At 44.3% G+C, this 24,896-nt stretch overlaps 2 protein-coding genes across 3 annotated transcripts; both read left to right on the top strand.

Moving 5' to 3' along the window:
* Positions 1 to 12,773: 12,773 nt before the first annotated feature.
* Positions 12,774 to 15,626, top strand: LOC109771115 (uncharacterized). Its single transcript, XM_020329819.4, has 4 exons — positions 12,774 to 13,108; positions 14,486 to 14,581; positions 14,754 to 14,911; positions 15,006 to 15,626. The coding sequence occupies exons 2-4, from the start codon at positions 14,507 to 14,509 to the stop codon at positions 15,100 to 15,102; spliced, it is 330 nt and encodes a 109-aa protein (XP_020185408.1). The 5' UTR covers positions 12,774 to 13,108; positions 14,486 to 14,506; the 3' UTR covers positions 15,103 to 15,626.
* A 1,943-nt stretch (positions 15,627 to 17,569) lies between these two features.
* On the top strand, positions 17,570 to 21,988 carry LOC109771116 (uncharacterized). 2 transcript variants are annotated; one of them, XM_020329821.4, is made up of 6 exons: positions 17,576 to 17,826; positions 19,054 to 19,118; positions 19,416 to 19,460; positions 21,463 to 21,560; positions 21,660 to 21,736; positions 21,831 to 21,988. In XM_020329821.4, the coding sequence occupies exons 2-5, from the start codon at positions 19,065 to 19,067 to the stop codon at positions 21,730 to 21,732; spliced, it is 270 nt and encodes an 89-aa protein (XP_020185410.1). In that variant the 5' UTR covers positions 17,576 to 17,826; positions 19,054 to 19,064; the 3' UTR covers positions 21,733 to 21,736; positions 21,831 to 21,988. The 2 variants fall into 2 exon arrangements, with proteins under 2 accessions (XP_020185409.1, XP_020185410.1); XM_020329820.4 differs by having other exon boundaries at positions 17,570 to 17,826; positions 21,660 to 21,988.
* The last annotated feature ends 2,908 nt before the right edge of the window (positions 21,989 to 24,896 follow it).

The raw sequence follows: 24,896 nt of genomic DNA, 5'->3' as shown, positions 1-24,896 counted from the left end.
GCAATATGATATAAACCCCATCTTTTTATCCTCGATGGCAACAATACAATACGTGCCTTGCTGCCCCTACTGTCACTGGGAAAGGACACCGCAAGATTGAACCCAAAGCTAAGCATTTCTCCCATTGCAAGAAAGATCAATCTAGTAGGCCAAACCAAACTGATAATCCGAAGAGACTTGCAAAGATAACCAATCATACATAAAAGAATTCAGAGGTGATTCGAATATTGTTCATAGATAATCTTGATCATAAACCCACAATTCATCGGATCTCGACAAACACACCGCAAAAGAAGATTACATCGAATAGATCTCCACAAGAGAGGGGGAGAACATTGTATTAAGATCCAAAAAGAGAGAAGAAGCCATCTAGCTAATAACTATGGACCCGAAGGTCTGAGGTAAACTACTCACACTTCATCGGAGAGGCCTTGGAGATGATGTAGAGGCCCTCCGTGATCAGTGCCCCCTCCGGCGGAGCGCCGGAAAAGGCCCCAAGATGGGATCTCACGGGTACAGAAAGTTGTGGCGGTGGAAATAGGGTTTTGGCTCCGTATCTGGTAGTTTGGGGGTACGTAGGTATATATAGGAGGAAGAAGTATGTCGGTGGAGCAACGAGGGGCCCACGAGGGTGGAGGGCGCGCCTGGGGGGGTAGGCGCGCCCCCCTACCTCGTGACTTCCTCGTTCGTTGCTTTGCGTAGACTCCAAGTCCTCTGGATCACGTTCGTTCCGAAAATCACGTTCCCGAAGGTTTCATTCCGTTTGGACTCCGTTTGATATTATTTTTCTGCGAAACACTGAAACGGACAAAAAACAGCAATTCTGGGTTGGGCCTCCGGTTAATAGGTTAGTCCCAAAAATAATATAGAAGTGTATAATAAAGCCCAATAATGTCCAAAACAGAATATAATGTAGCATGGAACAATCAAAAATTATAGATACGTTGGAGACGTATCAGTCATATACTTTCGACATGCACCACATGTTGCCTCCACTTGAACCTAATCCACCTTCATTTCGGACACTGTTATGAACATAATGATATAACAACCTCATAATTGGTATTGTACAAAAATTTGTATAACGGCGTATAAATACACTAAAATTGAAAAAATGAAAAATAGAATACTAGTAGCGATGGACAGGAAACACGCTACTACTAGTTAGGTTAGCAGTAGCGCCGGAATAAACACACGCTGCGGCTATATGTCTTAGCAGTAGCGTGTGTCGCACGCGCTACTGCTAAGGAATAGCTGTAGCGCCTTACTAGTAGCGCGGTTTCCCGCGCTACTAGTAGGCATTAAACCCGCGCTACTACTAGGCTTTTCCCTAGTAGTGCAAGCTTTAGCATCACCCTTTAATGAGAAAGGAAATAATTTGAGAATAAAGTAATAGCGAGTTTTCTCATCATGAGTAAAAAGGGTGGCTATATCATTCAACTTAGTAAGATGTGCCACAACAGTTTCATTTTCGTAACCATGGAAAGGATCAGATTCAACCAAAGTAATTAACTCTGGGTCGACAGAGAATTCATAATCCTTATCATCAATAAAGATAGGTGAAGTAGCAAACTTAGGATCACATTTCATTATAGCATTCAGAGATTTTTCTCTATACTTGCATAATAATTTCTCTAGATCATCTCTATCATTGCAAGCAAGAATATCTCTAGTTGCTTCTTTACTCATAACATAACCTTTCGGTACCTTAGGCAATTCATATCTAGCAAGGCTAATTCTAGCAGGTGTTTCAGGAGTTTCAGTTTCAAGTTCATCATCAGATTCAACAACATCATGTTGTATAACTCTAGCAATTTGTTCATCAAGAAATTCACCAAGTGGCACATCATCATTATCAAGCAAGGTACTAGCATCAACATAAGCATTATCCATAGCAGAAGTAGCATCATCAATAACTTGCGACATATTAGAATTCATAGCATGTGGTGGTGTTGCAAGTTTACTCATAACAGAAGGTGAATCTAAAGCAGAACCAGGTGGCAGTTCCTTACCTCCCCTCGTCTTTGAGGGAAATATCTTAGTCTTTGGATTCTTCAGATTCTTCATAGTGACAATATGATAATAATCCCAAGTGACTCAACAAATATAGCTATGCTCCCCGGCAACGATGCCAGAAAAAGGTCTTGATAACCCACAAGTATAGGGGATCGCAACAGTTTTCGAGGGTAGAGTATTCAACCCAAATTTATAGATTCGACACAAGGGGATCCAAAGAGTATTTGAAGGTATTAGCAGCTGAGTTGTAAATTCAACCACACCTGGAGATTAATTATCTCCAGCAAAGTGATCAGTAGCAAAGTAGTTTGATAGTTTTGATAGTAGTGACAGCAGCAACGGTAACAGTAACAGTGATAGCAGTAATTTGTAGCAAGTGTAACAGTGATGATAGCAATAGTAACGCAGCAAGATCAATAAGGATAAATTCGTAGGCATTGGATCGGTGACTTGTTGGATGATATTCATCATGTGACAGTTATAACCTAGGGCGATACGGCACTAGCTCCAGTTCATCGATATAATGTAGGCATGTATTCCGTAAATAGTCATACGTGCTTTATTAAAAGAACTTGCATGACATCTTTTGTCCTACCCTCCCGTGGCAGCGGGGTCCATATTGGAAACTAAGGGATATTAAGGCCTCCTTTTAATAGAGAACCGGAACAAAGCATTAACACATAGTGAATACATGAACTCCTCAAACTATGGTCATCACCGGGAGTGGGCCCGGTTGTTGTCACTCCGGGGTTGCCGGATCATAACACGTAGTAGGTGACTATAACTTGCAAGATCGGATCTAAAACGTGGATATAATGAGGAATTCATAAACGGTTCAGATCTGAGTTCATGGCACCCGGGCCCAAAGTGACAAGCATTAAGCATAGCAAAGTCATAGAACCATCGATCTAAGAACATAGTGGATACTAGGGATCAAGCCCTAACAAAACTAACTCGATTACATGATGAATCTCATCCAACTCCTCACCGACCAGCGAGCCTATGAAGGAATTACTCACTCCCTGTGGGGAGCATCATGGAATTGGTGATGGAGATTGGTTGGTGATGACGAAGAACGAAGATCCCCCTCTTCGGAGACCCAAACGGACTCCAGATCTATCCTCCCGAGGAAGAACGGGGCTTGGCGGCGGCTCCGTCTCGTGGATCGCGATAATTCTTTCTCCCTAATTTTTTCTGGAATAATCTGAATTTATAGTATCAGGGGGGTCATCAGCGGGGCCACCAGGTGGGTACAACCCACCTGGGCGCGCCCTGGTGGGTTGTGCCCAACCAGGGGCCCCTCTCTGGTGGGTCTTGGCTCTATAAATTCTTATTATTGATATAAAAAATCCTCGCAAAGTTTCGTTCCCTTCCGAGAACTTTTATTTCTGCACAAAAACAACACCATGGTAGTTCTGCTGAAAACAGCGTCAGTCCGGGGTTAGTTTCATTCAAATCATGCAAATTAGAGTCCAAAACAAGAGGAAAAGCGTGAGAAAAAGTAGATACGTTGGAGACGTATCAGGTATTCCTCCGGTATCTGGGAGTTGCATAATCTCATAGTCAAAGGAATATGTATAAGTCATGAAGAAAGCAATAGCAATAAAACTTAACGATCATTATGCTAAGCTAACGGATGGGTCTTGTCCATCACATTATTCTCCTAATGATGTGATCCCGTTTATCAAATGACAACACATATCTATGGTTAGGAAACTTAACCATCTTTGATTAACGAGCTAGTTTCGTAGAGGCTTACTAGGGACACTGTGTTTTGTCTATCTATCCACACATGTATCAAGTTTCCGGTTAATACAATTCTAGAATGAATAATAGATATTTATCATGATATAAGGAAATATAAATAACAACTTTATTATTTCCTCTAGGGCATATTTCCTTCAGTCTCCCACTTGCACTAGAGTCAATAATCTAGATTACAATGTAATGATTCTAACACCCATGGAGTCTTGGTGCTGATCATGTTTTGCTCGTGGAAGAGGCTTAGTCAATGGGTCTGCTATATTCAGATCCGTATGTATTTTGCAAATCTCTATGTCTCCCTCCTTGACTTGATCACAGATGGAGTTGGAGTGTCTCTTGATGTGTTTGGTTCTTTTGTGAAATCTGCATTCCCTCGCCAAGGCAATTGCTCCAGTATTGCCCCAAAAGCTTTTCATTGGACCCGATGCACTAGGTATTACACCTAGATTGGATATGAACTCCTTCATCCAGACTCCTTCATTCGCTGCTTCTAAAGCAACTATGTACTCCGCTTCACACGTAGATCCCGCCACGACACTTTGCTTGGAACTGCACCAACAGACAGCTCCACCATTCAATATAAATACATATCCTGTTTGTCACTTAGAGTCATCCGGATCTGTGTCAAAGCTAGCATCGACGTAACCATTTACAACGAGCTCTTTGTCACCTCCATAAACGAGAAACATATCCTTAGTCCTTTTTAGGTACTTCAGGATGTTCTTGACCACTGTCCAGTGATCCACTCCTGGATTATTTTGGTACCTCCCTGCTAGACTTATAGCAAGGCACACATCAGGTATGCTACACAGCATAGCATACATGATAGAACCTATGGCTGAGGCATAGGTAATGACTTTCATTTTCTCTCTATCTTCTGTAGTGGTCAGGCATTGAGTATGACTCAACTTCACACCTTGTAACACAGGCAAGAACCCTTTCTTTGACTTATCCATTTTGAACTTCTTCAAAAATTTATCAAGGTATGTGCTTTGTGAAAGTCCAATTAAGCGTCTTGATCAATCTCTATAGATCTTGATGCCCAATATATAAGCAGCTTCACCGAGGTCTTTCATTGAAAAAAATTTATTCAAGTATCCCTTTATGCTATCCAGAAATTCTATATAATTTCCAATCAACAATATGTCATCCACATATAATATTAGAAATGCTACAGACCTCCCACTTACTTTCTTGTAAATACAGGCTTCTCTGAAAGTCTGTATAAAACCATATGCTTTGATCACCTCATCAAAGCGTATATTCCAACTCCGAGATGCTTGCACCAGTCCATAAATGGATCACTGGAGCTAGCACACTTTGTTAGCACCTTTAGGATCGACAAAACCTTCTGGTTGCATCATATACAACTCTTCTTTAATAAATCCATTAAGGAATGCAGTTTTGACGTCCATTTGCCGGATTTCATAATCATAAAATGTGGCAATTGCTAACATGATTCGGACAGACTTAAGCATCGCTACGGGTGAGAAGGTCTCATCATAGTCAACTCCTTGAACTTATCGAAAACCTTTCGCGACAAGTCGAGCTTTGTAGACAGTAACATTACCATCAGCATCAGTCTTCTTCTTGAAGATCCATTTATTCTATATGGCTTGACGATCATCGGTTAAGTCAACCAAAGTCCATACTTTGTTCTCATACATGGATCCCATCACAAATTTCATGGCCTCAAGCCATTTTGCGGAATCTGGGCTCATCATCGCTTCCTCATAGTTCGTAGGTTCGTCATGGTCTAGTAACATGACTTCCAAAACAGGATTACCGTACCACTCTGGTGCGGAACATGCTCTAGTTGACCTACGAGGTCCGGTAGTAACTTGATCCAAAGTTTCATGATCATTATCATTGACTTCCTCACTAGTTGGTGTAGGCATCACGGGAACGGTTTTTTGTGATGAGCTATTTTCCAATTTGAGAGAAAGTACAATTATCTCATCAAGTTCTCATTTCCTCCCACTCACTTCTTTCGAGAGAAACTCCTTCTCTAGAAAGGATCCATTCTTAGCAACAAAGATCTTGCCTTCGGATCTGTGATAGAAGGTGTACCCAATACTCGCTTTTGGGTGTCCTATGAAGACGCACTTCTCCGATTTGGGTTCGAGCTTATCAGGCTGAAGCTTTTTCACATAAGCATCGCAATCCCAAACTTTAAGAAACGACAGCTTAGGTTTCTTGCCAAACCACAGTTCATACAATGTCGTCTCAACGGATTTAGATGGTGCCCTATTTAAAGTGAATGCAGCTGTCTCTAATGCATAACCCCAAAACGATAGTGGTATATCGGTAAGAGACATCATAGATCACACCATATCTAATAAAGTACGGTTACGACAGTCGGACACACCATTACGCATTGGTGTTCCAGGTGCGTGAGTTGTGAAACTATTCCACATTGTTTTAAATGAAGGCCAAACTCATAACTCAAATATTCGCCACCACGATTAGATCGTAGAAACTTTATTTTCTTGTTACGATGATTCTCCACTTCACCCTGAAATTCTTTGAACTTTTCAAATGTTTCAGACTTGTGTTTCATTAAGTAGATATACCCATATCTGCTCAAATCATCTGTGAAGGTCAGAAAATAACGATACCTGCCGCGAGCCTCAACACTCATTGGACCGCATACATCGGTATGTATTATTTCCAATAAGTCAGTAGCTCGCTCCATTGTTCCGGAGAACGGAGTTTTAGTCATCTTGCCCATGAGACATGGTTCGCAAGTATCAAATGATTCATAATCAAGTGATTCCAAAAGTCCATCCGCATGGAATTTCCTCATGCGCTTTACATCAATATGACCTAAACGGCAGTGCCACAAATATGTTGCACTATCATTATCGACTTTGCATCTTTTGGCATCAATATTATGAATATGTTTATCACCACGATAGAGATTCAACAAAAATAGACCAATCCTCAAGGGTGCATGACCATAAAAGATATTACTCATATAAATAGAACAACCATTATTCTCTGATTTAAATGAATAACCGTCTCGCATTAAACAAGATCCAGATATAATGTTCATGCTCAACGCTGGCACCAAATAACAATTATTCAGGTATAAAACTAATCCCGAAGGTAGATGTAGAGGTAGTGTGCCGACGGCGATCACATCGACCTTGGAACCATTCCCGGTGCGCATCGTCACCTCGTCCTTAGCCAATCTTCGTTTAATCCGTAGTCCCTGTTTCGAGTTACAAATATGAGCAACCGAACCGATATCAAATACCCAGGCACTACTACGAGCATTAGTAAGGTACACATCAATAACATGTATATCAAATATACATTTGTTCACTTTGCCATCCTTCTTATCCGCCAAATACTTGGGGCAGTTCCGCTTCCAGTGACCAATCCCTTTGCAGTAGAAGCACTCAGTTTCAGGCTTAGGTCCAGACTTGGGCTTCTTCCCGGGAGTGGCAACTTGCTTGCCATTCTTCTTGAAGTTCCCCTTCTTTCCTTTGCCCTTTTTCTTGAAACTAGTGGTCATGTTAACCATCAACACTTGATGCTCCTTCTTGATGTTTGCCTCTGTGGCTTTGAGCATTGCGAAGAGCTCGGGATAGTCTTCTCCATCCCTTGCATACTATAGTTCATCACGAAGCCTTTATAGCTTGGTGGCAGTGATTGGAGAACTCTGTCAATAACCCTATCATCTGGAAGATTTACTCCCAGCTCAGTTAAGTGGTTATGATACCCAGACATTCTGAGTATTTGTTCACTAACAGAACTGTTCTCCTCCATTTTGCAGCTATAGAACTTGTTAGAGACTTCATATCTCTCAACTCGGGCATTTGCTTGAAATATTAACTTCAACTCCTGGAACATCTCATATGCTCCATGACGTGCAAAACGTCCTTGAAGTCCCAATTCTAAGCCGTAAAGCATGGCACATTGAACTATCAAGTAGTCATCAGATCGAGCTTGCTAGACGTTCATAACATCAGCATCTGCTCCTGCAGCAGGCCTTTCACCTAGTGGTGCATCAAGGACATAATTCTTCTATGCAGCAATGAGGATAATCCTCAAGTTACGAACCCAGTCCGTGTAGTCGCTACCATCATCTTTCGACTTAGCTTTCTCTAGGAACGCATTAAAATTCAAGGGAACGGTAGCACGGGCCATTGATCTACAACATAGATATGCAAAAACTATCAGGACTAAGTTCATGATAAATTAAGTTCAATTAATCATATTACTTAAGAACTCCAACTTAGATAGACATCCCTCGAGTCATCTAAATGATTACATGATCCAAATCAACTAAACCATGTCCGATCATCACGTGAGATGGAGTAGTTTTCAATGGTGAACATCTCTATGTTGATCATATCTACTATATGATTCATGCTCGACCTTCCGGTCTCCAGTGTTCCGAGGCCATGTCTGTACATGCTAGGCTCGACAAGTTTAACCCGAGTATTACGCATGTGCAAAACTATCTTGCACCCGTTGTATGTGAACATAGAGCTTATCACACCCGATCATCATGTGGTGTCTCGGCACGACGAACTGTCGCAACGGTACATACCCAGGGAGAACACTTATACCTTGAAATTTTTTTAAGGGATCATCTTATAATGCTACCGCCGTACTAAGCAAAATAAGATGCATAAAAGATAAACATCACATGCAATCAAAATATGTGACATGATATGGCCATCAGCATCTTGTGCTTTTGATCTCCATCTCCAAAGCACCGTCATGATCTCCATCGTCACCGGATTGACACCTTGATCTCCATCATAGCGTCGTGGTTGTCTCGCCAACTATTGCTTCTACAACTATCGCTGACGCATAGTGATAAAGTAAAGCAATTACATGGCGTGTGCATCTCATACAATAAAGCGACAACCATAAGGCTCCTACCAGTTGCCGATAACTTTTACAAAACATGATCATCTCATACAACAATGTATATCACATCATGTCTTGACCATATCACATCACAACATGCCCTGCAAAAACAAGTTAGACGTCCTCTACTTTGTTGTTGCAAGTTTTACGTGGCTGCTACGGGCTTCTAGTAAGAACCGTTCTTACCTACGCATCAAAACCACAACGGTGTTTCGTCAAGTTTGCCGTTTTAACCTTCAACAAGGACCGGCCGTAGTCAAATTCGATTCAACTAAAGTTGGAGAAACAGACACCCGCCAGCCACCTTTATGCAAAACTAGTTGCATGTCTGCCGGTGGAACCGGTCTCATGAACGTGGTCATGTAAGGTTGATCCGGACCGCTTCATCCAACAATACCGCCGAATCAAAATAAGACGTTGGTGGTAAGCAGTATAACTATCACCACCCACAACTCTTTGTGTTCTACTCGTGCATATCATCTACGCATAGACCTGGCTCGGATGCCACTGTTGGGAACGTAGCATGCAATTTCAAAAAAAATTCCTACGCTCACACAAGATCTATCTAGGAGATGCATAGCAACGAGAAGGGAGAGTGTCCACGTACCCTCGTAGACCGAAAGCAGAAGCGTTTGTTAACGCGGTTGATGTAGTCGAACTTCTTCACGTTCCAACCAATCAAGCACCGAATGTACGGCATCTCCGAGTTCTGCACACGTTCAGCTCGATGACGTCCCTCGAGCTCTTGATCCTGCAAACTGTCAAGGGAGAGTTTCGTCAGCACGACGGTGTGGTGACGGTGATGGTGAAGTTATCCATGCAGGGCTTCGCCTAAGCACTACGTGAATATGACCGGAGACGTAAACTGTGGAGGGGGCGCCGCACACTGCTTGGAACAATTATGTGTCTTCTAGGCGCCCCCCTCCCCATGTATATAAAGGAGGGAGGGGAGGAGGCCGGCCCTAGGCACGCCCCAAGTAGGAGGAGTCCTACTTGGGCTCCTAGTAGGATTTGCCCCCTCCCTTCCTTTTACCAGAGGGGGAAAGGGGGAAGGAGAGAGAGGGGAAGAAGGAAAGGGGGGCGCCGCCCCCTCTCCTAGTCCTATTCAGACTCCCTCCTTGTGGGGGGCGCGCCACCCCTTTGTGGGCTGGTGTGCCTCCCTCCTATGTCCCATATGGCCCATATCTCCCTCCCCCCCCCCCGGGTACTCCGATATGTACCCGATACACCCCGGAACACTTCTGGTGTCCCAATACTATCATCCAATATATCAATCTTTACCTCTCGACCATTTCGAGACTCCTCGTCATGTCCGTGATCTCATCCGGGACTCCAAACAACATTCGGTCACCAAATCCCATAACTCATATAATACAAATCGTCATCGAACGTTAAGCGTGCGGACCATACGGGTTCGAGAACTATGTAGACATGACTGAGACACCTCTCTGGTCAATAACCAATAGCGGAACCTAGATGCTCATATTGACTCCCACATATCCTACGAAGATCTTTATCGGTCGAACCGTTATGACAACATACGTTATTCCCTTTGTCATCGGTATGTTACTTGCTCGAGATTCGATTGTCGGTATCTTCATACCTAGTTCAATCTTGTTACCGGAAAGTCTCTTTACTCGTTCCGTAATGCATCATCCCGCAACTAACTCATTAGTCACAATGCTTGCAAGGCTTATTATGATGTGCATTACCGAGAGGGCCCAGAGATACCTCTCCGATACTCGGAGTGACAAATCCTAATCTTGATCTATGCCAACCCAACAAAACACCTTCGGAGATACCTGTAGAGCATCTTTATAATCACCCAATTACGTTGTGACGTTTGATAGCACACAAGGTATTCCTTCGGTATTCGGGAGTTGCATAATCTCATAGTCAAAGGAATATGTATAAGTCATGAAGAAAGCAATAGCAATAAAACTTAACGATCATTATGCTAAGCTAACGGATGGGTCTTGTCCATCACATCATTCTGCTAATGATGTGATCCCGTTTATCAAATGACAACACATTTCTATGGTTAGGAAACTTAACCATCTTTGATTAACGAGCTAGTCTAGTAGAGGCTTACTAGGGACGCTGTGTTTTGTCTATGTATCCACACATGTATCAAGTTTCCGGTTAATACAATTCTAGCATGAATAATAGATATTTATCATGATATAAGGAAATGTAAATAACAACTTTATTATTACCTCTAGGGCATATTTCCTTCACACATATGTGTTAGCTGGCTAGGAAGTATCGGCCCATGATGCTAACATTCTTGCTGACAGCATGGCTTGACTGGTTAGCCTCAATATCCCCGATGACAGGTTCTACCTAGGAGATGCTAGCTATGCATGTCAGCCTGGTGTTCTTCCACCCTTCAGGAAAACGAAGTATCATCTGAATGAGTTCTCTTCCATGAACTATCTTAGGACTGCACAACAATTGTTTGATTTTAGACTCTAGTGTTAGAGTTATGGTATAAAAGACATTTGAAGTTCTGAAGAATAGATTTAAGATCCTGAATCAGAAGTCATTTAACCCTTTTACCACCCATATTAGGCTTGTTCTTGCATCCTCCATAACTGAATCCTATAACGGGGTTGTGATGAGTTTGTGTCGAAGGAGGAATATGTGATGGCTGATGATGGTGATACCTCTGGCCATAGTGTGGATGCATTTGACAGTGAAGTTTGTAAAAGCAAAATATTGGAGTGATTTGATGCAATGTGGGCAAACAGAAGTTACGCAAAGATCTAAAGAAGAAGAAGCAGCAACAACACATCGAGAAGAAGTAGCAGAAGAAGAAGAAGAAGAAGCAGAAGAAGAAGCAGGAAGAAGACGTCAATGGATTTCCTCCTAATTGGGCACGATGATCTTTCCCTTATTGAACCATATGACTATTAATTTGTACCACAATTTATTAGTCATTAGAATGAACTGTCATTTATTTACTAGCTAGTACTCAAACAATGTTTATATCAAACTACATATCTTAGTGTCATGTAAGGTAAGGTCACCACTAGTAAGAATGAACGATCATAACATAGACCATGCATAATCAAACACTAGGTAGTGCATCAGCCCAGCCTAACACAAGGCACCAGACGTACAAAAATCGCTTTGCTAGCGCAACCAACCTTTATACACCCTGTCAAATTACATACACAACGAGTGTGTTGTTTTGGATCTCGGCCTCCAATTTTTGAAAAAATTAAAATTCAAAATGTCGGTTTCAAAAAATCTGAAAAAAAAATTGTACAAGTAAACAAGGATGTGTGGTGTATGTGTGTAACATTTCATGATGAAATACAGTGAAATGTGAGCTGTGCAAAAAAGACAAATTCATGGTCTGGGAGGATAAATAGTACCATGTGTTAAAAAGCTCAAGATTTTTTTTTTGCATATTCCCTATTTCGTCCTGAAAATTTTACACACTTGTGCATTATGCCTTTATCTATCTCTGTATTTTTTAGATGTTTTTGAAATATAAAAATATGAATTTTCATGATTTTTTAATTTTGCATTTACAACGTGTTTGGTTGGGGGTAATTAGAGCTAGGGAATGAGAATTGAAGGGGTACGAGACTTCAAATATATTGTTTAGTTAGGGGGATTGGGAGTTCATAAGGGAATAGTCATGGGACTTGAGACTCCAACTCCCATGGTTTTATTAACAGGGGACGGGGTGGAAGTTGAAAGGGAATTGTTTTAGTGAGTCAATTTTAACCCTTCATCATAACTTACATTAATTTCCCTTGTCTATTCTCTTGTCAATTCCCACGAACCAAATATGGGAATACAGTTTCTCCTCAAACTCACACACATAATTTTCATCATGCGCCAATCAGGGGATTGGAAATAAAACGACTCATTTTATGTCTAATCTCAATACAACTTCCTACATTAAACTCCCATTTCTCTTCCCAATTTTTGCCAAACGCGCTGTTAAAGTTCTCCGTGGAGCTCGACCTTCAAAAGCAGTATCCGAACCCAACATGATTTTTGCCTGTATGGCTGTATTTAGCCGGCGACACACCCAAGTCATGGTGAAAGACCCCTGTTGATTAAGCATTTTCGCTGGACGGGCCCGCGTCGACGTGGCAAAAGAGACTGCCACACGGGCAGGTCGCACCCGAACACCGAAAGAAATTGCCCCCCTCCGAGTCTCTTCCGCCGGAATCAAGGTCGCCGCCCAACTCCTCCCTCGCTCGCCGACGAAGCTGCTGCCTCCGCCGCCGAGAGGAGCTCCGAGCTCGTCCCCCACCTCGCGTCCCCGCCTCTGTTCTTCCGCCGCCGGCCCCTGCATCCTCCCCTCTAGCGGCTCCAACCTGTGCGGTCCCCGTCACCCCCGTCTGTGACGAGCTCCGCATCCTCCCGTGCAGGGACTCCGACCCGTGCTGCCGCCACCAACCTCCCCTCAAGCAGCAAGGTGAGGCCATCTCCTCCCTCCCTCTTTTCATGTTTTTTTTTTCTGTTTATATTACTGTCTCTTGGATCTGTTAGTGGGCACATATCGGTATACTGCTTGGAGGTCATGTATTGGATCTGTTAGGATGTGGTAAACCATAGGGATGTAATAATGTGCGGACATTGAACCTGCTAATGTCTGTTAAGATGTGTATGGTGTTTGGTGTATGCTTTCTGCGAACCATCAGAATGTTCATATCATTCCTGAAACAGCTAGAGCTAATTACTAAATCTATGTGCACTGTAAATTCTATATTGTCTAGATTTATCCTACATCTGTTTAAACCTGGAATCACAATGGTCCAAACTGTGTTTACTTGTTCTCTCTCCTTCATGTCTCACCTCACTCCTAAAACATCGCTGCCGCCTAGGAGTCCCAGATCCACCGGACAACCCCACCGAGGTGGACCATTCCTGTGCAAAAAACTGTTTGTAACCTTCACCGGCGTGGCCCAGCCGCTCCCGCGGGCTAGCCGGCCTACAAGACCCAGCGGGGGGGGGGGGGGGGGGGGGGGGGGCTGATGGGAGTAATTAAACAGCAAAGATACAAATTGGGGAGTTACCGGCGATGGTAGCCTTTTAGATAAGAGTGGCATTAAAGATACAAAAAATAAGGGATATGGTACGTGAAAACTGGATGAGCAAATTTTGGGTTTTAGGGAGTTCTGTGTGAGGCTTAGCTGCAATTGGTGGCAATATTATTCTTATCGTAGAGTAGCTTCTTACCTGTGGCATCAAGGTTATGGCAAGGTGCATGAGTTTCCCCTTTTTGTATGGTTGCATATTGCCGTTTATTTAGAGCTAGTGTTTTTGTTCAGTAATCCTGCATACCACCGCGTATTTGAGATATTTGTTTTAAAGCTGGGTTGGTAAGAAAGTAAAAAGCGCAGCTAGGACAAAGTCAACAGTAAATAATTTGGGATGCTCATTCGAAGTATTGGTTTACCCGACGAAGTTATTGGCAGGATCTTATGTTACTTATAACCCAGAGTATTGCCTGCTACGGTTTTATGTTCAAATGGGTCTGTATTTATGTTTTCACGCTTGCATTATTGCATATATTTTTTGGCACTAAGCAAATAACATGCATTTCGATATAGGTGTAGCACTCCCACATCTTTTGGAAACTCACATGACATAACATATACTTAGTGCATCGTATATCTTGCTTAGTGTTACAGATTGTTGGCATGGTGCTGTGGTTATCATATGTTTATGTGCAGTAGCATCGAGCTTTATACCTGCTTGTTGCAAATCATTCTACATTTATGTGTTATCTAGAACCATTATTGTTTGACGCAGAAGCATATAGGTGATAACGTATTGTTATTTGTGCCAGTGCCTATAAATTTGGGTGAGAATGGCAGGACAATCGCCAAATCAAGTATCATCAGCTGAAGCTATCTTGGTGGGAGCCTTATCCTCTGGTGTTAATGTAAGAAATACTGCAATGTGCGTTATTATGTTCACTCTTAAATTTAATTTGACCTCATGCTTTACGACATATTCCTGTGATTTAGTCACAATATTGTTCCCTTTTTTAAGTGGTTATGGAATGCACAAATAACTGTAAAGTGTCCTAACCGACGTTTATCTTGTTGGTGTAGGCTCCCACGTGGGTCGTGCTCCAGATCACATTTTTGCTGCTGGCATTCTGCTTCACCGCGATGCTTTACCTAGCCTTTTTCTCAAGCGACTTTGTGATCGTCGGGCACGTCCTTCTGCTCATAACCATCGGCGCGGTTCTATTCGTGCTCCTCAACAGGTCTCCCCTGTCCTCTCCTACCCTCTCTCCACACGCGATCTACACTCTGTTGCGGCGAACAATCTTAGTGAGCTGAGATTTCTGCACGTTGCAGGTTCCTCGCGGAGACCGGCTTCGTCCCTGTTGAACAACAGATGCAGGAGATGGGGATCCACAAACCAGAAGCCACAGAGCAAGACAAGAGCAAATGAGCCACTTGGGCCCAACTTTTTTACATTACATTATGATGACGATGATGAAACAGAGCGCGCCACGCTGTACGCAACGACTCCACACAGTATACATCTAAAGGTTCAGCAGAAGCTACTTCCACAGCCATAGGTGTACATCTGTCAAGTGCAGTGATGCTTTAGAGTGGAATAGCTTCGTCGGGCATACGCTCGGCCGCGTCGTCAGTCCTTCGATTTGCTGCTCTTCTTCTTCTTGATGTAGCAGAAGCAGGAGCAGCAGGGGAACTGGAACAGGAACTTCATTGTTCTGGGATGGGACTCGCTGATGCTGCTGTTTGTTGTGTGCGTTGGTGTGTTGCTGAAGGCGGGGCTGCATCCGGCCGATAGATATACTGGCGTGTTGATTCCTTGCTTGGCTGGTTATGTTATCACAGGACGGTGGAGATTGTGGTGCTTTCTTGTGTGTGGGGGTGGTTTGTGCGATTAATTTCATTGTGTTGTTGTGCCGAGAAGAATTTGTCGGCAAGTAACCGTGATGATCGTTCCATCTGCTTTTTACCATAATATATCAACTGCAAAGTACTCCCTCCGTTTCTAAATACTTGTCTTTCTAGGCATTTCAACAAGTGACTACATACGGAGCAAACTGAGTGAATCTACACTCTAAAATATGTCTACTTACATCCATATGTGGTAGTCATTTGAAATGTCTAGAAAGACAAATATTTAGGAACGGAGGGAGTATAAAACCATTCTTAAGCCAGCACAAGTCTGGAGTTACCCTCTGTAAAAGGAAGGAGAAAACAAGTCTGGAGTTGCAACCTTTGCTAGTGGTTTTGAAGTTGTGAACAAGTTCTTGCATGCCTCGCTACCAAACGGAAAGAATATCCTTTGGTTGCCTTTTTGACAAAGGTGGATTTTATTAGCTTAAAATGGAGGGACACAAACACAATGAGCATATACCCGGCCTCTACAGTTATAGGATGTACATAACTAACACCAACACACACAAGTCATGTCAGCAACTAGCAAAGTCAAAACAAAGACCGAAGCTATGCCTTGGTGGAGTAAAGAAAAATGAAAAAAAACTCCAAAGTGATCAAACCAATTATCAACAATCTATAGCTCATAGCTGCAATCATACCACCACCAATCATCTCTTGACAACAATTGTGATGCCATCACCACTTCCCGCGGTCCTCGCAGCTACATACACAACACAGTCTTGATGTGAGGTACCACGCAAATAAAGACCATGCTCGCACAAGCGGACAATCATGCCATGACAAGAGCTGGTCGCCACCAACTGCTCCGAACAACGAAGGTCGTCATCGTACTTCGCAATGGAGATTGAGAGAGGAAAGTAAACGGCGTCATCAAATCCCAATTGAGGACACTACAACAGTCTCACATCGTCCCCGTTTGTGGCGGTAGAATCAGGAAACAAAACAAACTCATCATTGTGTTGGTATGAAGATCCAAGATTATCGATCGCGTCTCGGCAATCACCTACTCGCGTGAGCGGAGAACCGTCGTACCAGGACGCAGCAGGCCGATGATGTTGCCTGCGTACCTACAGATGGGATCGTGGCCATCGATGTCTCATTATAAGAGACTGTCGACCCGGCTAGAAAATCCATCGCCGCCACTGCACATCCATGTCCTCTGCCTCAAGCCACCTTCCATAGATCTCACTCTAGAGTAACGCTGAACAAGTTAGCTATGGCTCCGGTAATCGAGTCGGCTCCAAGACAAAATGCCTCCAAGAAGGTCAACGATGAGGAAATCGCCGGCATTGTCTGTCCCAAGAGGGGAGCATGGGTTTCCCCAGAGCAAAGACCACGAGAGAAGGAGAGGAGCATTGCAGGGATGCCTTCAACAAGAATTACAACGTCTAGAGGCGTCGTCCTCACCACTCACGACACGAAGCCGAGACATGGTTTCCCCCAATTCTCCCTCGTGCTCTTCCCTACGCATCAACCACCATGACCGAGGCCATCTTGCCTGGCGCGCCGACGAGAAGGGGCCAGGCCACCGGAGCATGACCAGACAACCTATCCCCGAGTGTCGCCAGGGGACAGACCATGCGCCAGCCAGATCAAGGACCGCCATATGCGTCGTCGCCCTGGCCAGCGCCCATCCCGTCAGCCACGCCCCACATGGGCACGCCTGGTACACCGCCGAGCACCAGCAACCGCGCACCACCCCCCTTCGCCGAGCTCCGCCACTGTGTGGCTGGACGCACGGACCCAAGGAAGCCGTGAGGAAAGGTCACGCCTTCGGACACACGGTCTTCGCCTGCCGGCGTCTTTTGGTGGCGATGCCCTAACCGCCCCGAATTCGGATACTACATACAATCACAACTTTCTATGAAAAAAGATACAGAAAAGATCACGGACACATGTAGTGGGTTTAATTTGAAAAAATAAATAAAATAAAATTATGAATGCAGAATGTGCTAAATACAGTCGTGTGCAGTGGGTATATCTGCAATAATGCCACACTTAGGGCTAGGTGCGTACGGAATCGCCCTCCTCGAATCCTCTGCCGCCGGAAACGAGGTCGCCGCCTACCTCCTCCCTCTGCCTCCCCACAGCCGGCAAGGAGCTCCGAGCCCCGACCCCGCGCCCCCGTCTCCGTGCCGCCGCCGTCGTCGATCACTCTGTGCAGCCGCCGCCGGCCTCTGCACCCGACTCCAACCTGTGCCCCCGCCGTCAACCTCCCCTCCAGGCATCCAGCGGCAAGGTGAGGCCATATCTATCTATCTATCTAAAGCACTGTATTGGGTTTGTCAATGGGCAAAATGTTGGTTTATGTATGGATATGATGTACACATATTGGATCTGTTAAGTTCCACAATTTTTTGCTTGGGATGCGGTGAAAAATAGGGATGTGATAAATGTGCAGATACTAGATTTGCGAATGTCTGTTAAGATACTGGATTTGTTTGCTGTAAAGTGTAAACCGTCAGAAATCTCATATGATTCCTGAAACTGGTAGAGCTAATTGCTCAATCTATGTGCACTGCAATTGCTTAACGTTCCAGTTTTTTTCCTAGAGAGTGTGTGAGACTGCGAGGGCAGGGCGGTTGGGCACTGCAATCTGTCTGCAGCTTAGCCCCAGAGCCATTGAGCCAAGTACTCCCAACTCATTACAAATTAAGATGAGTAGCCTGCCTCACATTGGGGACATAAACAATGAACTGTGAAATCTGATCACTGCTTTTTTACAAAGCAGAGATGTTAAGGTTATACATAGCAGTTCTTGCCAGATAGAAGTTTTAAGCTAGGCATATATTCATCTGAAGGACTAATTCTTGGTTTGGTTACTTGTATGCCCTTTTTTTTCCGGCGTTGCCTCTGTTGTGGTGGATTTGAGTTACTCTTTTCTTCTTACCTCCCATGTGAAAAGAGGAGGTAAGAAGGACCATGTTAAAATTGGTTGCTTGTTTATATTTCTCATCTAGGTATATCTCATCTGTGTAAACAAGGGATTCCCCCCCGCGCGCGCACGCACACACACACACACACACACACGGAGGAAGACAGGCATCTTCCTGAACAAGTGTACACAAGGCCTTGTAATTTTGCTCTTTTATTCTTGAAGCACAGCCAAGCCCAAGATAATTTTATAGATGATGAGATTTGTTAGTCTGGGATGTTTGCATTGATCATTGAGGGGCAACTGAGGCCCACTTATGGTCTGGATGGTCCTGGCATTTGGAATGCTGATACTTCCATGGGGTGATTGTAAAGTTTTATTACATATAGGTATTGCACATGCACACTGGTAGGTTCCTGACTTCCTGTATATACTCTTTTATATGGTATACCGGTGTGTGTGCCTTAACCCTTTTTGCATCGAATAATTGCCTAGAAAGTAATTCCATTATTGCCGTAGCCGAACAATAAAGCTTTGAGATCTACATGTTTAAGTAAAGTAATTGGTTTTCATGTTCCTTGATTATTGCAGAGTAAAGGAATATGCCTTCACTGCAAAAAGCTTTACCTCCAGAACTTGCTGATAATGCACTCAGAGTAAGGCTCCTTTCACACCTTTGTAATAAACAGGAACTGACCCTCAACATGAGTTGCACATGGTAGTCACTTCTGAAATTTCACTTCTGGAGTCGGAGTAGCACCAACCATGACTTTATCCTTTTAGCTTCAGCTTTTGCAAATCACAGCTGGTACTCCCCTCGCCGCCCAACTCTGCAGTACTATGGTTATAACAAAAAAAAATCATGAAAAAGAAAAAATATATATACAAAAGCATAGCATCTGAGTAAGAAAATGTTTAATTGCTTCTTATAATCTGTTTTTGTCGTGCTGTAGTTATTCCGGGAGTGTTTAAGGAGGGCAAAGTTCATTGGTAATCAGGTAATCATATTTTCTCTTGAACTATCTCGTCATCTTATTACTCCCTCCTTTCTTATTTACTCTGCATATTAGATTTGACTGAAGTCAAACTTCGTATACTTTGACCAAATTTACAGAAAATAATATAAATAATTACCATAACAAATCTATATAATGTGAAAGTACATTAAATAATGAATCTAATGGTGTTGATTTGTTATTGTATATGTTAATATTTTGGTCTATTAACTTTGTCAAAGTTTACAAAGCTTGACTTTGATCAAAGCTAATATGTGGAGTAAATAAAAATAGAGGGAGTACTTCTTAACACAAACCCAGCTTGCTCGGTTCTCCTCAACAGACTAAGTATATTTAATCCTGAGAGTGTCCTGTGAGAACTAACAGTTTAATTGCACCATCATCAGCTCCTTTGCCATTTAAATATCCATAAGTGATTATTTTGAATTACTCTGCACTGTTTACTTTTGATGAAAACTGCTCCAAGGCATCAATGTTTCTCTGGCAGCATTACGTGTAAGTGCGTGTATTTGTTTTAAGGCACTTGAAATGATCTTCGTATTTATAATGCACCTCTCAATCACGCCGCTCGTCGTGCCTCAAAGCACTCTTCAGAGTCTGAACAAGATTGAACGGGCTTTCCTCTGGTTAGGTGCTGACAAGACTACGGGTGCCAAGTGCAAAGTGAAGTGGGACACGGTTTGTAGGCCGAAGGAGTATGGTGGCCTTGGGGTGCTTAACTCTGAAAAATTTGCGCGTGCCCTTCGCCTTAGGTGGCCTTGGTACGAATGGAAGGAGCCCCACAGATTGTGGGTTGGTTTTGGCAACCCTTGTACGGAGGACGATCTCAGCTTCTTTTATGCCTCCACCACCATTACTCTGGGCAACGGAGCCAAAACGCCTTTCTGGGATTCTCCTTGGCTCCTTGGCCGTAAGCCCAAGGAGATCACCCTGCACATCTATGAGGCCTCCAGGAGGAAGAATTGGAAGTTCAGGGAGGCTGTTAGAGAGGACGCTTGGATCTTCAAAATCAGCTACAACAACGTCGTTACCGGAGACCACATTCGAGAGTTTTTCACTCTTTGGATTCTTTTGGATGACGTCCATCTTGAGGAGCATCGGGAGGACGACATCACCTGGAAGCATTCCAATGATGGGATGTACTCGGCAGCCAGTGCTTATAAAGCGCAGTTTCTTGGCTTAACCTTGTCCCCAATGGATCGCATGGTTTGGAAAGTTTGGGCTCCTCCGAAGATCAAATTCTTTGCTTGGTTGGCTATTCAAGATAGGATCTGGACTGCGGACCGCCTGGAGAGGCGCGGGTGGGCCAACTGCGGTCTGTGCCCTCTTTGCTCTAGGGAGCAGGAAACGGGTGCTCATCTTCTCTTCAAGTGTCGCTTCACTATTCGGCTTTGGAGGTCTCTCGCGGCCAAGCTTGGCCTTCATCACATTGACACCTCCGGATGGCATCTTCATGACTCCGTCCTGGATTGGTGGGAAGATGGTACTGGGAGACACGTCCCCAACAGGAGTGCCTTGGCCTCCCTCACCCTCCTCGTCTCCTGGACCATTTGGAATGAACGTAATGCTAGGGTGTTCCGACACAAAGGTGCTCCGCCGCCTATTCTTCTTAACACAATCCTTGAGGAGGCCAAGCTTTGGGTTACAGCTGGTGCAAAGAAACTAGGGCCTATTGTATTTCGTGAGTAGTTCGCATGCCGTGTATGCCGTGTTTGAGGTGGTCGCTGTAAAACTCTAATCTACTCTCCCTTATTTAATAGATGAGGCATCTTTTGCCTCCGTTTCGAAAAAATATATATTTATAATGCACCTGGAACATGCATATTTTGTGTTTTTATCTACGTGATAGAAGGAGAATCAGTTCCATAGCAGAATAAAATGCCATTGCAACTAGAACCAAAGTCCTTTTCACCCTCGATGTTATGGCATCGTATGACCATATGAACACGCACGCTTGACAGAGCTGTTGTTTTTGTTGGCCCAGCAACACAACACAGGGCTTCTCGTTTCCATGGTGAGGCAACAGTTCAAGAAAAACATGCATGAGACTGATCCTGAGAAGATACAGAAGATGAAGGACGAGTAAGTCACTGCTCCGTGGACAAGTTCAGTTCTTGGATGTTCCTTTCCTTTTTTATTCTCGCCGCAACATGTCCTCTGAAACTCTTTATTGCTTTGCAGTGCGGCAAGGGGCCTTATCAATCACATCATATATGAGTCGGAGAAGATGACAGGGCGCAAATTCTCGGGTTAAGACAGTTCAGTTCTTGGATGTTCCTTTCCTTTTTTATTCTCGGCATACACTGTATGAATAATATATGACCAGCTGATGCTTCACCTTTTTTTTTGCACTTTTACTGCGGTTCTTGATGTAATTGGCCCGCACATGCTTAGCGCTAGCTGGTTTGGTTGATCTTTAGGTCTCTTCCAAGCGTGGAGATGAAGATCTTCAACAAATTTTAATGCTCCAGTCAGTGTGAAAACACACGTGCAATATTTCTTTTTCTTCTGATCTTTTTAGGGGAATTTCCTTCTGATGATGCATTGAGGCAGCTTCATCATGTTTAACCTCTACGGGGAGTAAATAGCATAAAACTACTACTTTACAGGCTATGGTTCCAAAAAACTACCGGTTTTTAATTTTTCTCAGATAACTACCAAACGAGGGATCGGCTGTTTCAAAAAACCCAAAACGCTGAGTGCTTATCAATTGATTGTGATTATGACAGGTGGGACCCGCACATAAGAGAACCGTTTGTTTGACTGTTGCCTTACATGTAGGACCCACATGTCAGTATCTATGTAAGTTTTAAAAAAAGCAATCAGGTCCCTATATCTTTTTAAAAAAAGCAATCGGTCCCTGATGTTTTCTGGGAAAAGCAATCGGGTCCCTGATATTTTCTGGAAAAAGCAATCAAGAACTGCGCCGGTAGCTCGCCGGCGGCCAGATCGCCGGCCAAGCGAAAGGCGGCGGCTCGGCCACCGCGTTCCTCGTCGCGACGGCGGGCTTCTCTAGTCGGGCGACGGGCTAGGTGGAGGAGCTCCTGGCCATGGCGCGCGGCTGGTGGCGGCCCGAGCCCCTGGCCATGGCGCGACTGCGGCGGCCCTTGCTCGTCGGCGCGCTCCTGGCCATGGCGCGCGACTGGTGGCGGCCTGAGCCACTGGCCATGGCGCGGCTGGCGACGGCCCGAGCCCCTAGCCATGGCGCGCGGCTCGCGACGGCCTGAGCCCGCCATGGGGAGCCGGTGTAGAGGCAGCCACTGGCCCGGCGGCGTCGTGCAGCACGGCTAGGCGGCGGGCGTAGAGAGGTAGGAGAGAAGGAGGTGAGGCGGGGCAACGGCCAGGGTTGAGCCCCGGTGAGCGCCGGCGGTGGGCGGCTCACCGGCCGGAGCCGGAGCCACGAGGTCCAGCTCGGGAGCGAGAGGAGCACCAATGGATCCTGGTCTGAGAGCAGGGACCCGATTGCTTTTTGCAAAAAAAGCAGGGACCAGATTGCTTTCTTAAATTTGTGTGCAGGCCCACACCTAACAGTCAAACAAATGGTCAAACAATTAGAGCTCTTACGCATGGGCCCACCTGTCATAATCACAATCAATTGATAAGCACTCAGCGTTTTGGGTTTTTTGAAACAGCCGACCCCTCGTTTGGTAGTTATCTGAGAAAAATTAAAAACCGGTAGTTTTTTGAACCATAGCCTGTAAAGTAGTAGTTTTATGCTATTAACTCTCTACGGGGCTTTTTTTTTTTTAGCAAACTACGGGGACATATCTCTACGGATATCCGGACTCTGCATCATCACTGGAAGCTTCGTAGGCCTTTTGCCAGGTGCTGACCGGCCGGCTATCACCAGTTATAGAGACCAGGAGGCCCATCCATCCGTTGCCATTTCGAGCCCACCACAGCCAGACTCGCACACAGCGGGCAGCGGCACAGCGCTAGCATCTTCACCCACCCATTCTTTAGTCCCACCTCGCTTACTTGAGCGAAACCAGACCAGCTTATATACCTTGGCGGTTCGCCAACGGAGCAATGACGAGGGTGAAGTGTTGGTCCAGTCCTAGGGCGAGTGGCGTCAGCGTAATGAGCTGCACCGTTGGTGCGCGTGAACAACCCTAAACCTACGCGCTCCCTCTGCCCTCTTGGAGGTCGACGCGCGGGCGCTACGTTTGAAAGAATGGCTTGTTTCCCTGTGCTTTGGCCTTCATAACATAAGCACAGCCCTGCGCTGGCGCCACTCCTCCTTGGGACATTTGGATGAGTTTGTCGGGCTGGCGGTGGGCCTCGGCCCTATATATCCCCGCCCAACAAACAGTAGCCCTCTTTTGTTATTTTTCCTTTTCTTTTTGAACATATATGGAAATATGGACTTGTATACTTCCATAGTTACCTTATGAAGAAACAGCGTGATTTGCAACACAAAAAAGCTTTGCGCATGATGTAAATTGCAAAACCATCTTCTGTACAAACGATGCCACGATTGTGGTGGCTTCATGCAATAAAATCTAATAAAACATGTTAATTGCTGGGCAATGCAAAAACTATGTATACTTCCATAGTTACCTTATGAAGAAACAGCGTGATTTGCAACACAAAAAAGCTTTGCGCATGATGTAAATTGCAAAACCATCTTCTGTACAAACGATGCCACGATTGTGGTGGCTTCATGCAATAAAATCTAATAAAACATGTTAATTGCTGGGCAATGCAAAAACTTCAAGTGCTGGGATTCAAGTATATTTATTAGCATAAAGTAGGTAGCTTCGGAAAACACTCGTATTCAATATTCAATTTCTTTGTTTCTTAACTAACTACTCCTTTGCTTATTTTAAGGAGTAATACTTCGTGCTTAAGAATCTAGTACTATGCCTAGATAGTTGATCGTCTCCACTAATTCAAATTCTCTCAACATGCAACTATGCCATCTCATTGTGCCACCATGTAAAAAGACCAACATTAACATGCATGTTACTCACATTCAACAAATAATCTACGAGTATACATTATAAAATATGATAAATTATATGTAGTTTCCTTCTCGTATTGTGAATCCAAATACTAATATTCCATACAACCAAATCTCATCAAAATAGTTGTAACTAATTCTCATAGCAACGCACGAGATGCCATATCTAGATTTATAAACCCTCGAACCCTCCCTCCATGCACATATTCCAAGAGGCATAGCTCCTTCCTACCCCGCCCATGGCCCACACATATCCAATCGGGCATAACCCCTACCCTTCCCCTCACTGTCTTGTGGGGCATAGGTACCCCCTCCCAACACAGCTCCCCCTCGTACCACCTACACACACCGCTAAACCCAATCCTGCACATACCTAATCTGGAAGCGCTACGCTAAGCCCAGGAACCTAGCTAGGTTAGATAGTGAGCATGCCTAAAAAAGACTAGGAAGTGTAC

The sequence above is a fragment of the Aegilops tauschii genome, chromosome 6, assembly GCF_002575655.3.
Source record: "Aegilops tauschii subsp. strangulata cultivar AL8/78 chromosome 6, Aet v6.0, whole genome shotgun sequence".
In the NCBI taxonomy this organism is placed as follows: Eukaryota; Viridiplantae; Streptophyta; class Magnoliopsida; order Poales; family Poaceae; genus Aegilops; species Aegilops tauschii.
The sequence above is the reverse complement of the archived record's forward strand: the minus strand, read 5'-3'. Positions and strand labels throughout refer to the sequence as shown.

Coding starts and splice junctions, on each gene's coding strand:
- LOC109771116 (XM_020329820.4), top strand. CDS start 19,065: ATGCCTTCACTGCAAAAAGCTTTACCTCCAGAACTTGCTGATAATGCA. Junction 19,119..19,415: donor TTGCTGATAATGCACTCAGA/GTAAGGCTCCTT, acceptor GTCGTGCTGTAG/TTATTCCGGGAGTGTTTAAG. Junction 21,561..21,659: donor ATACAGAAGATGAAGGACGA/GTAAGTCACTGC, acceptor ATTGCTTTGCAG/TGCGGCAAGGGGCCTTATCA.
- LOC109771115 (XM_020329819.4), top strand. CDS start 14,507: ATGGCAGGACAATCGCCAAATCAAGTATCATCAGCTGAAGCTATCTTG. Junction 14,582..14,753: donor CCTTATCCTCTGGTGTTAAT/GTAAGAAATACT, acceptor TTGTTGGTGTAG/GCTCCCACGTGGGTCGTGCT. Junction 14,912..15,005: donor CTATTCGTGCTCCTCAACAG/GTCTCCCCTGTC, acceptor TGCACGTTGCAG/GTTCCTCGCGGAGACCGGCT.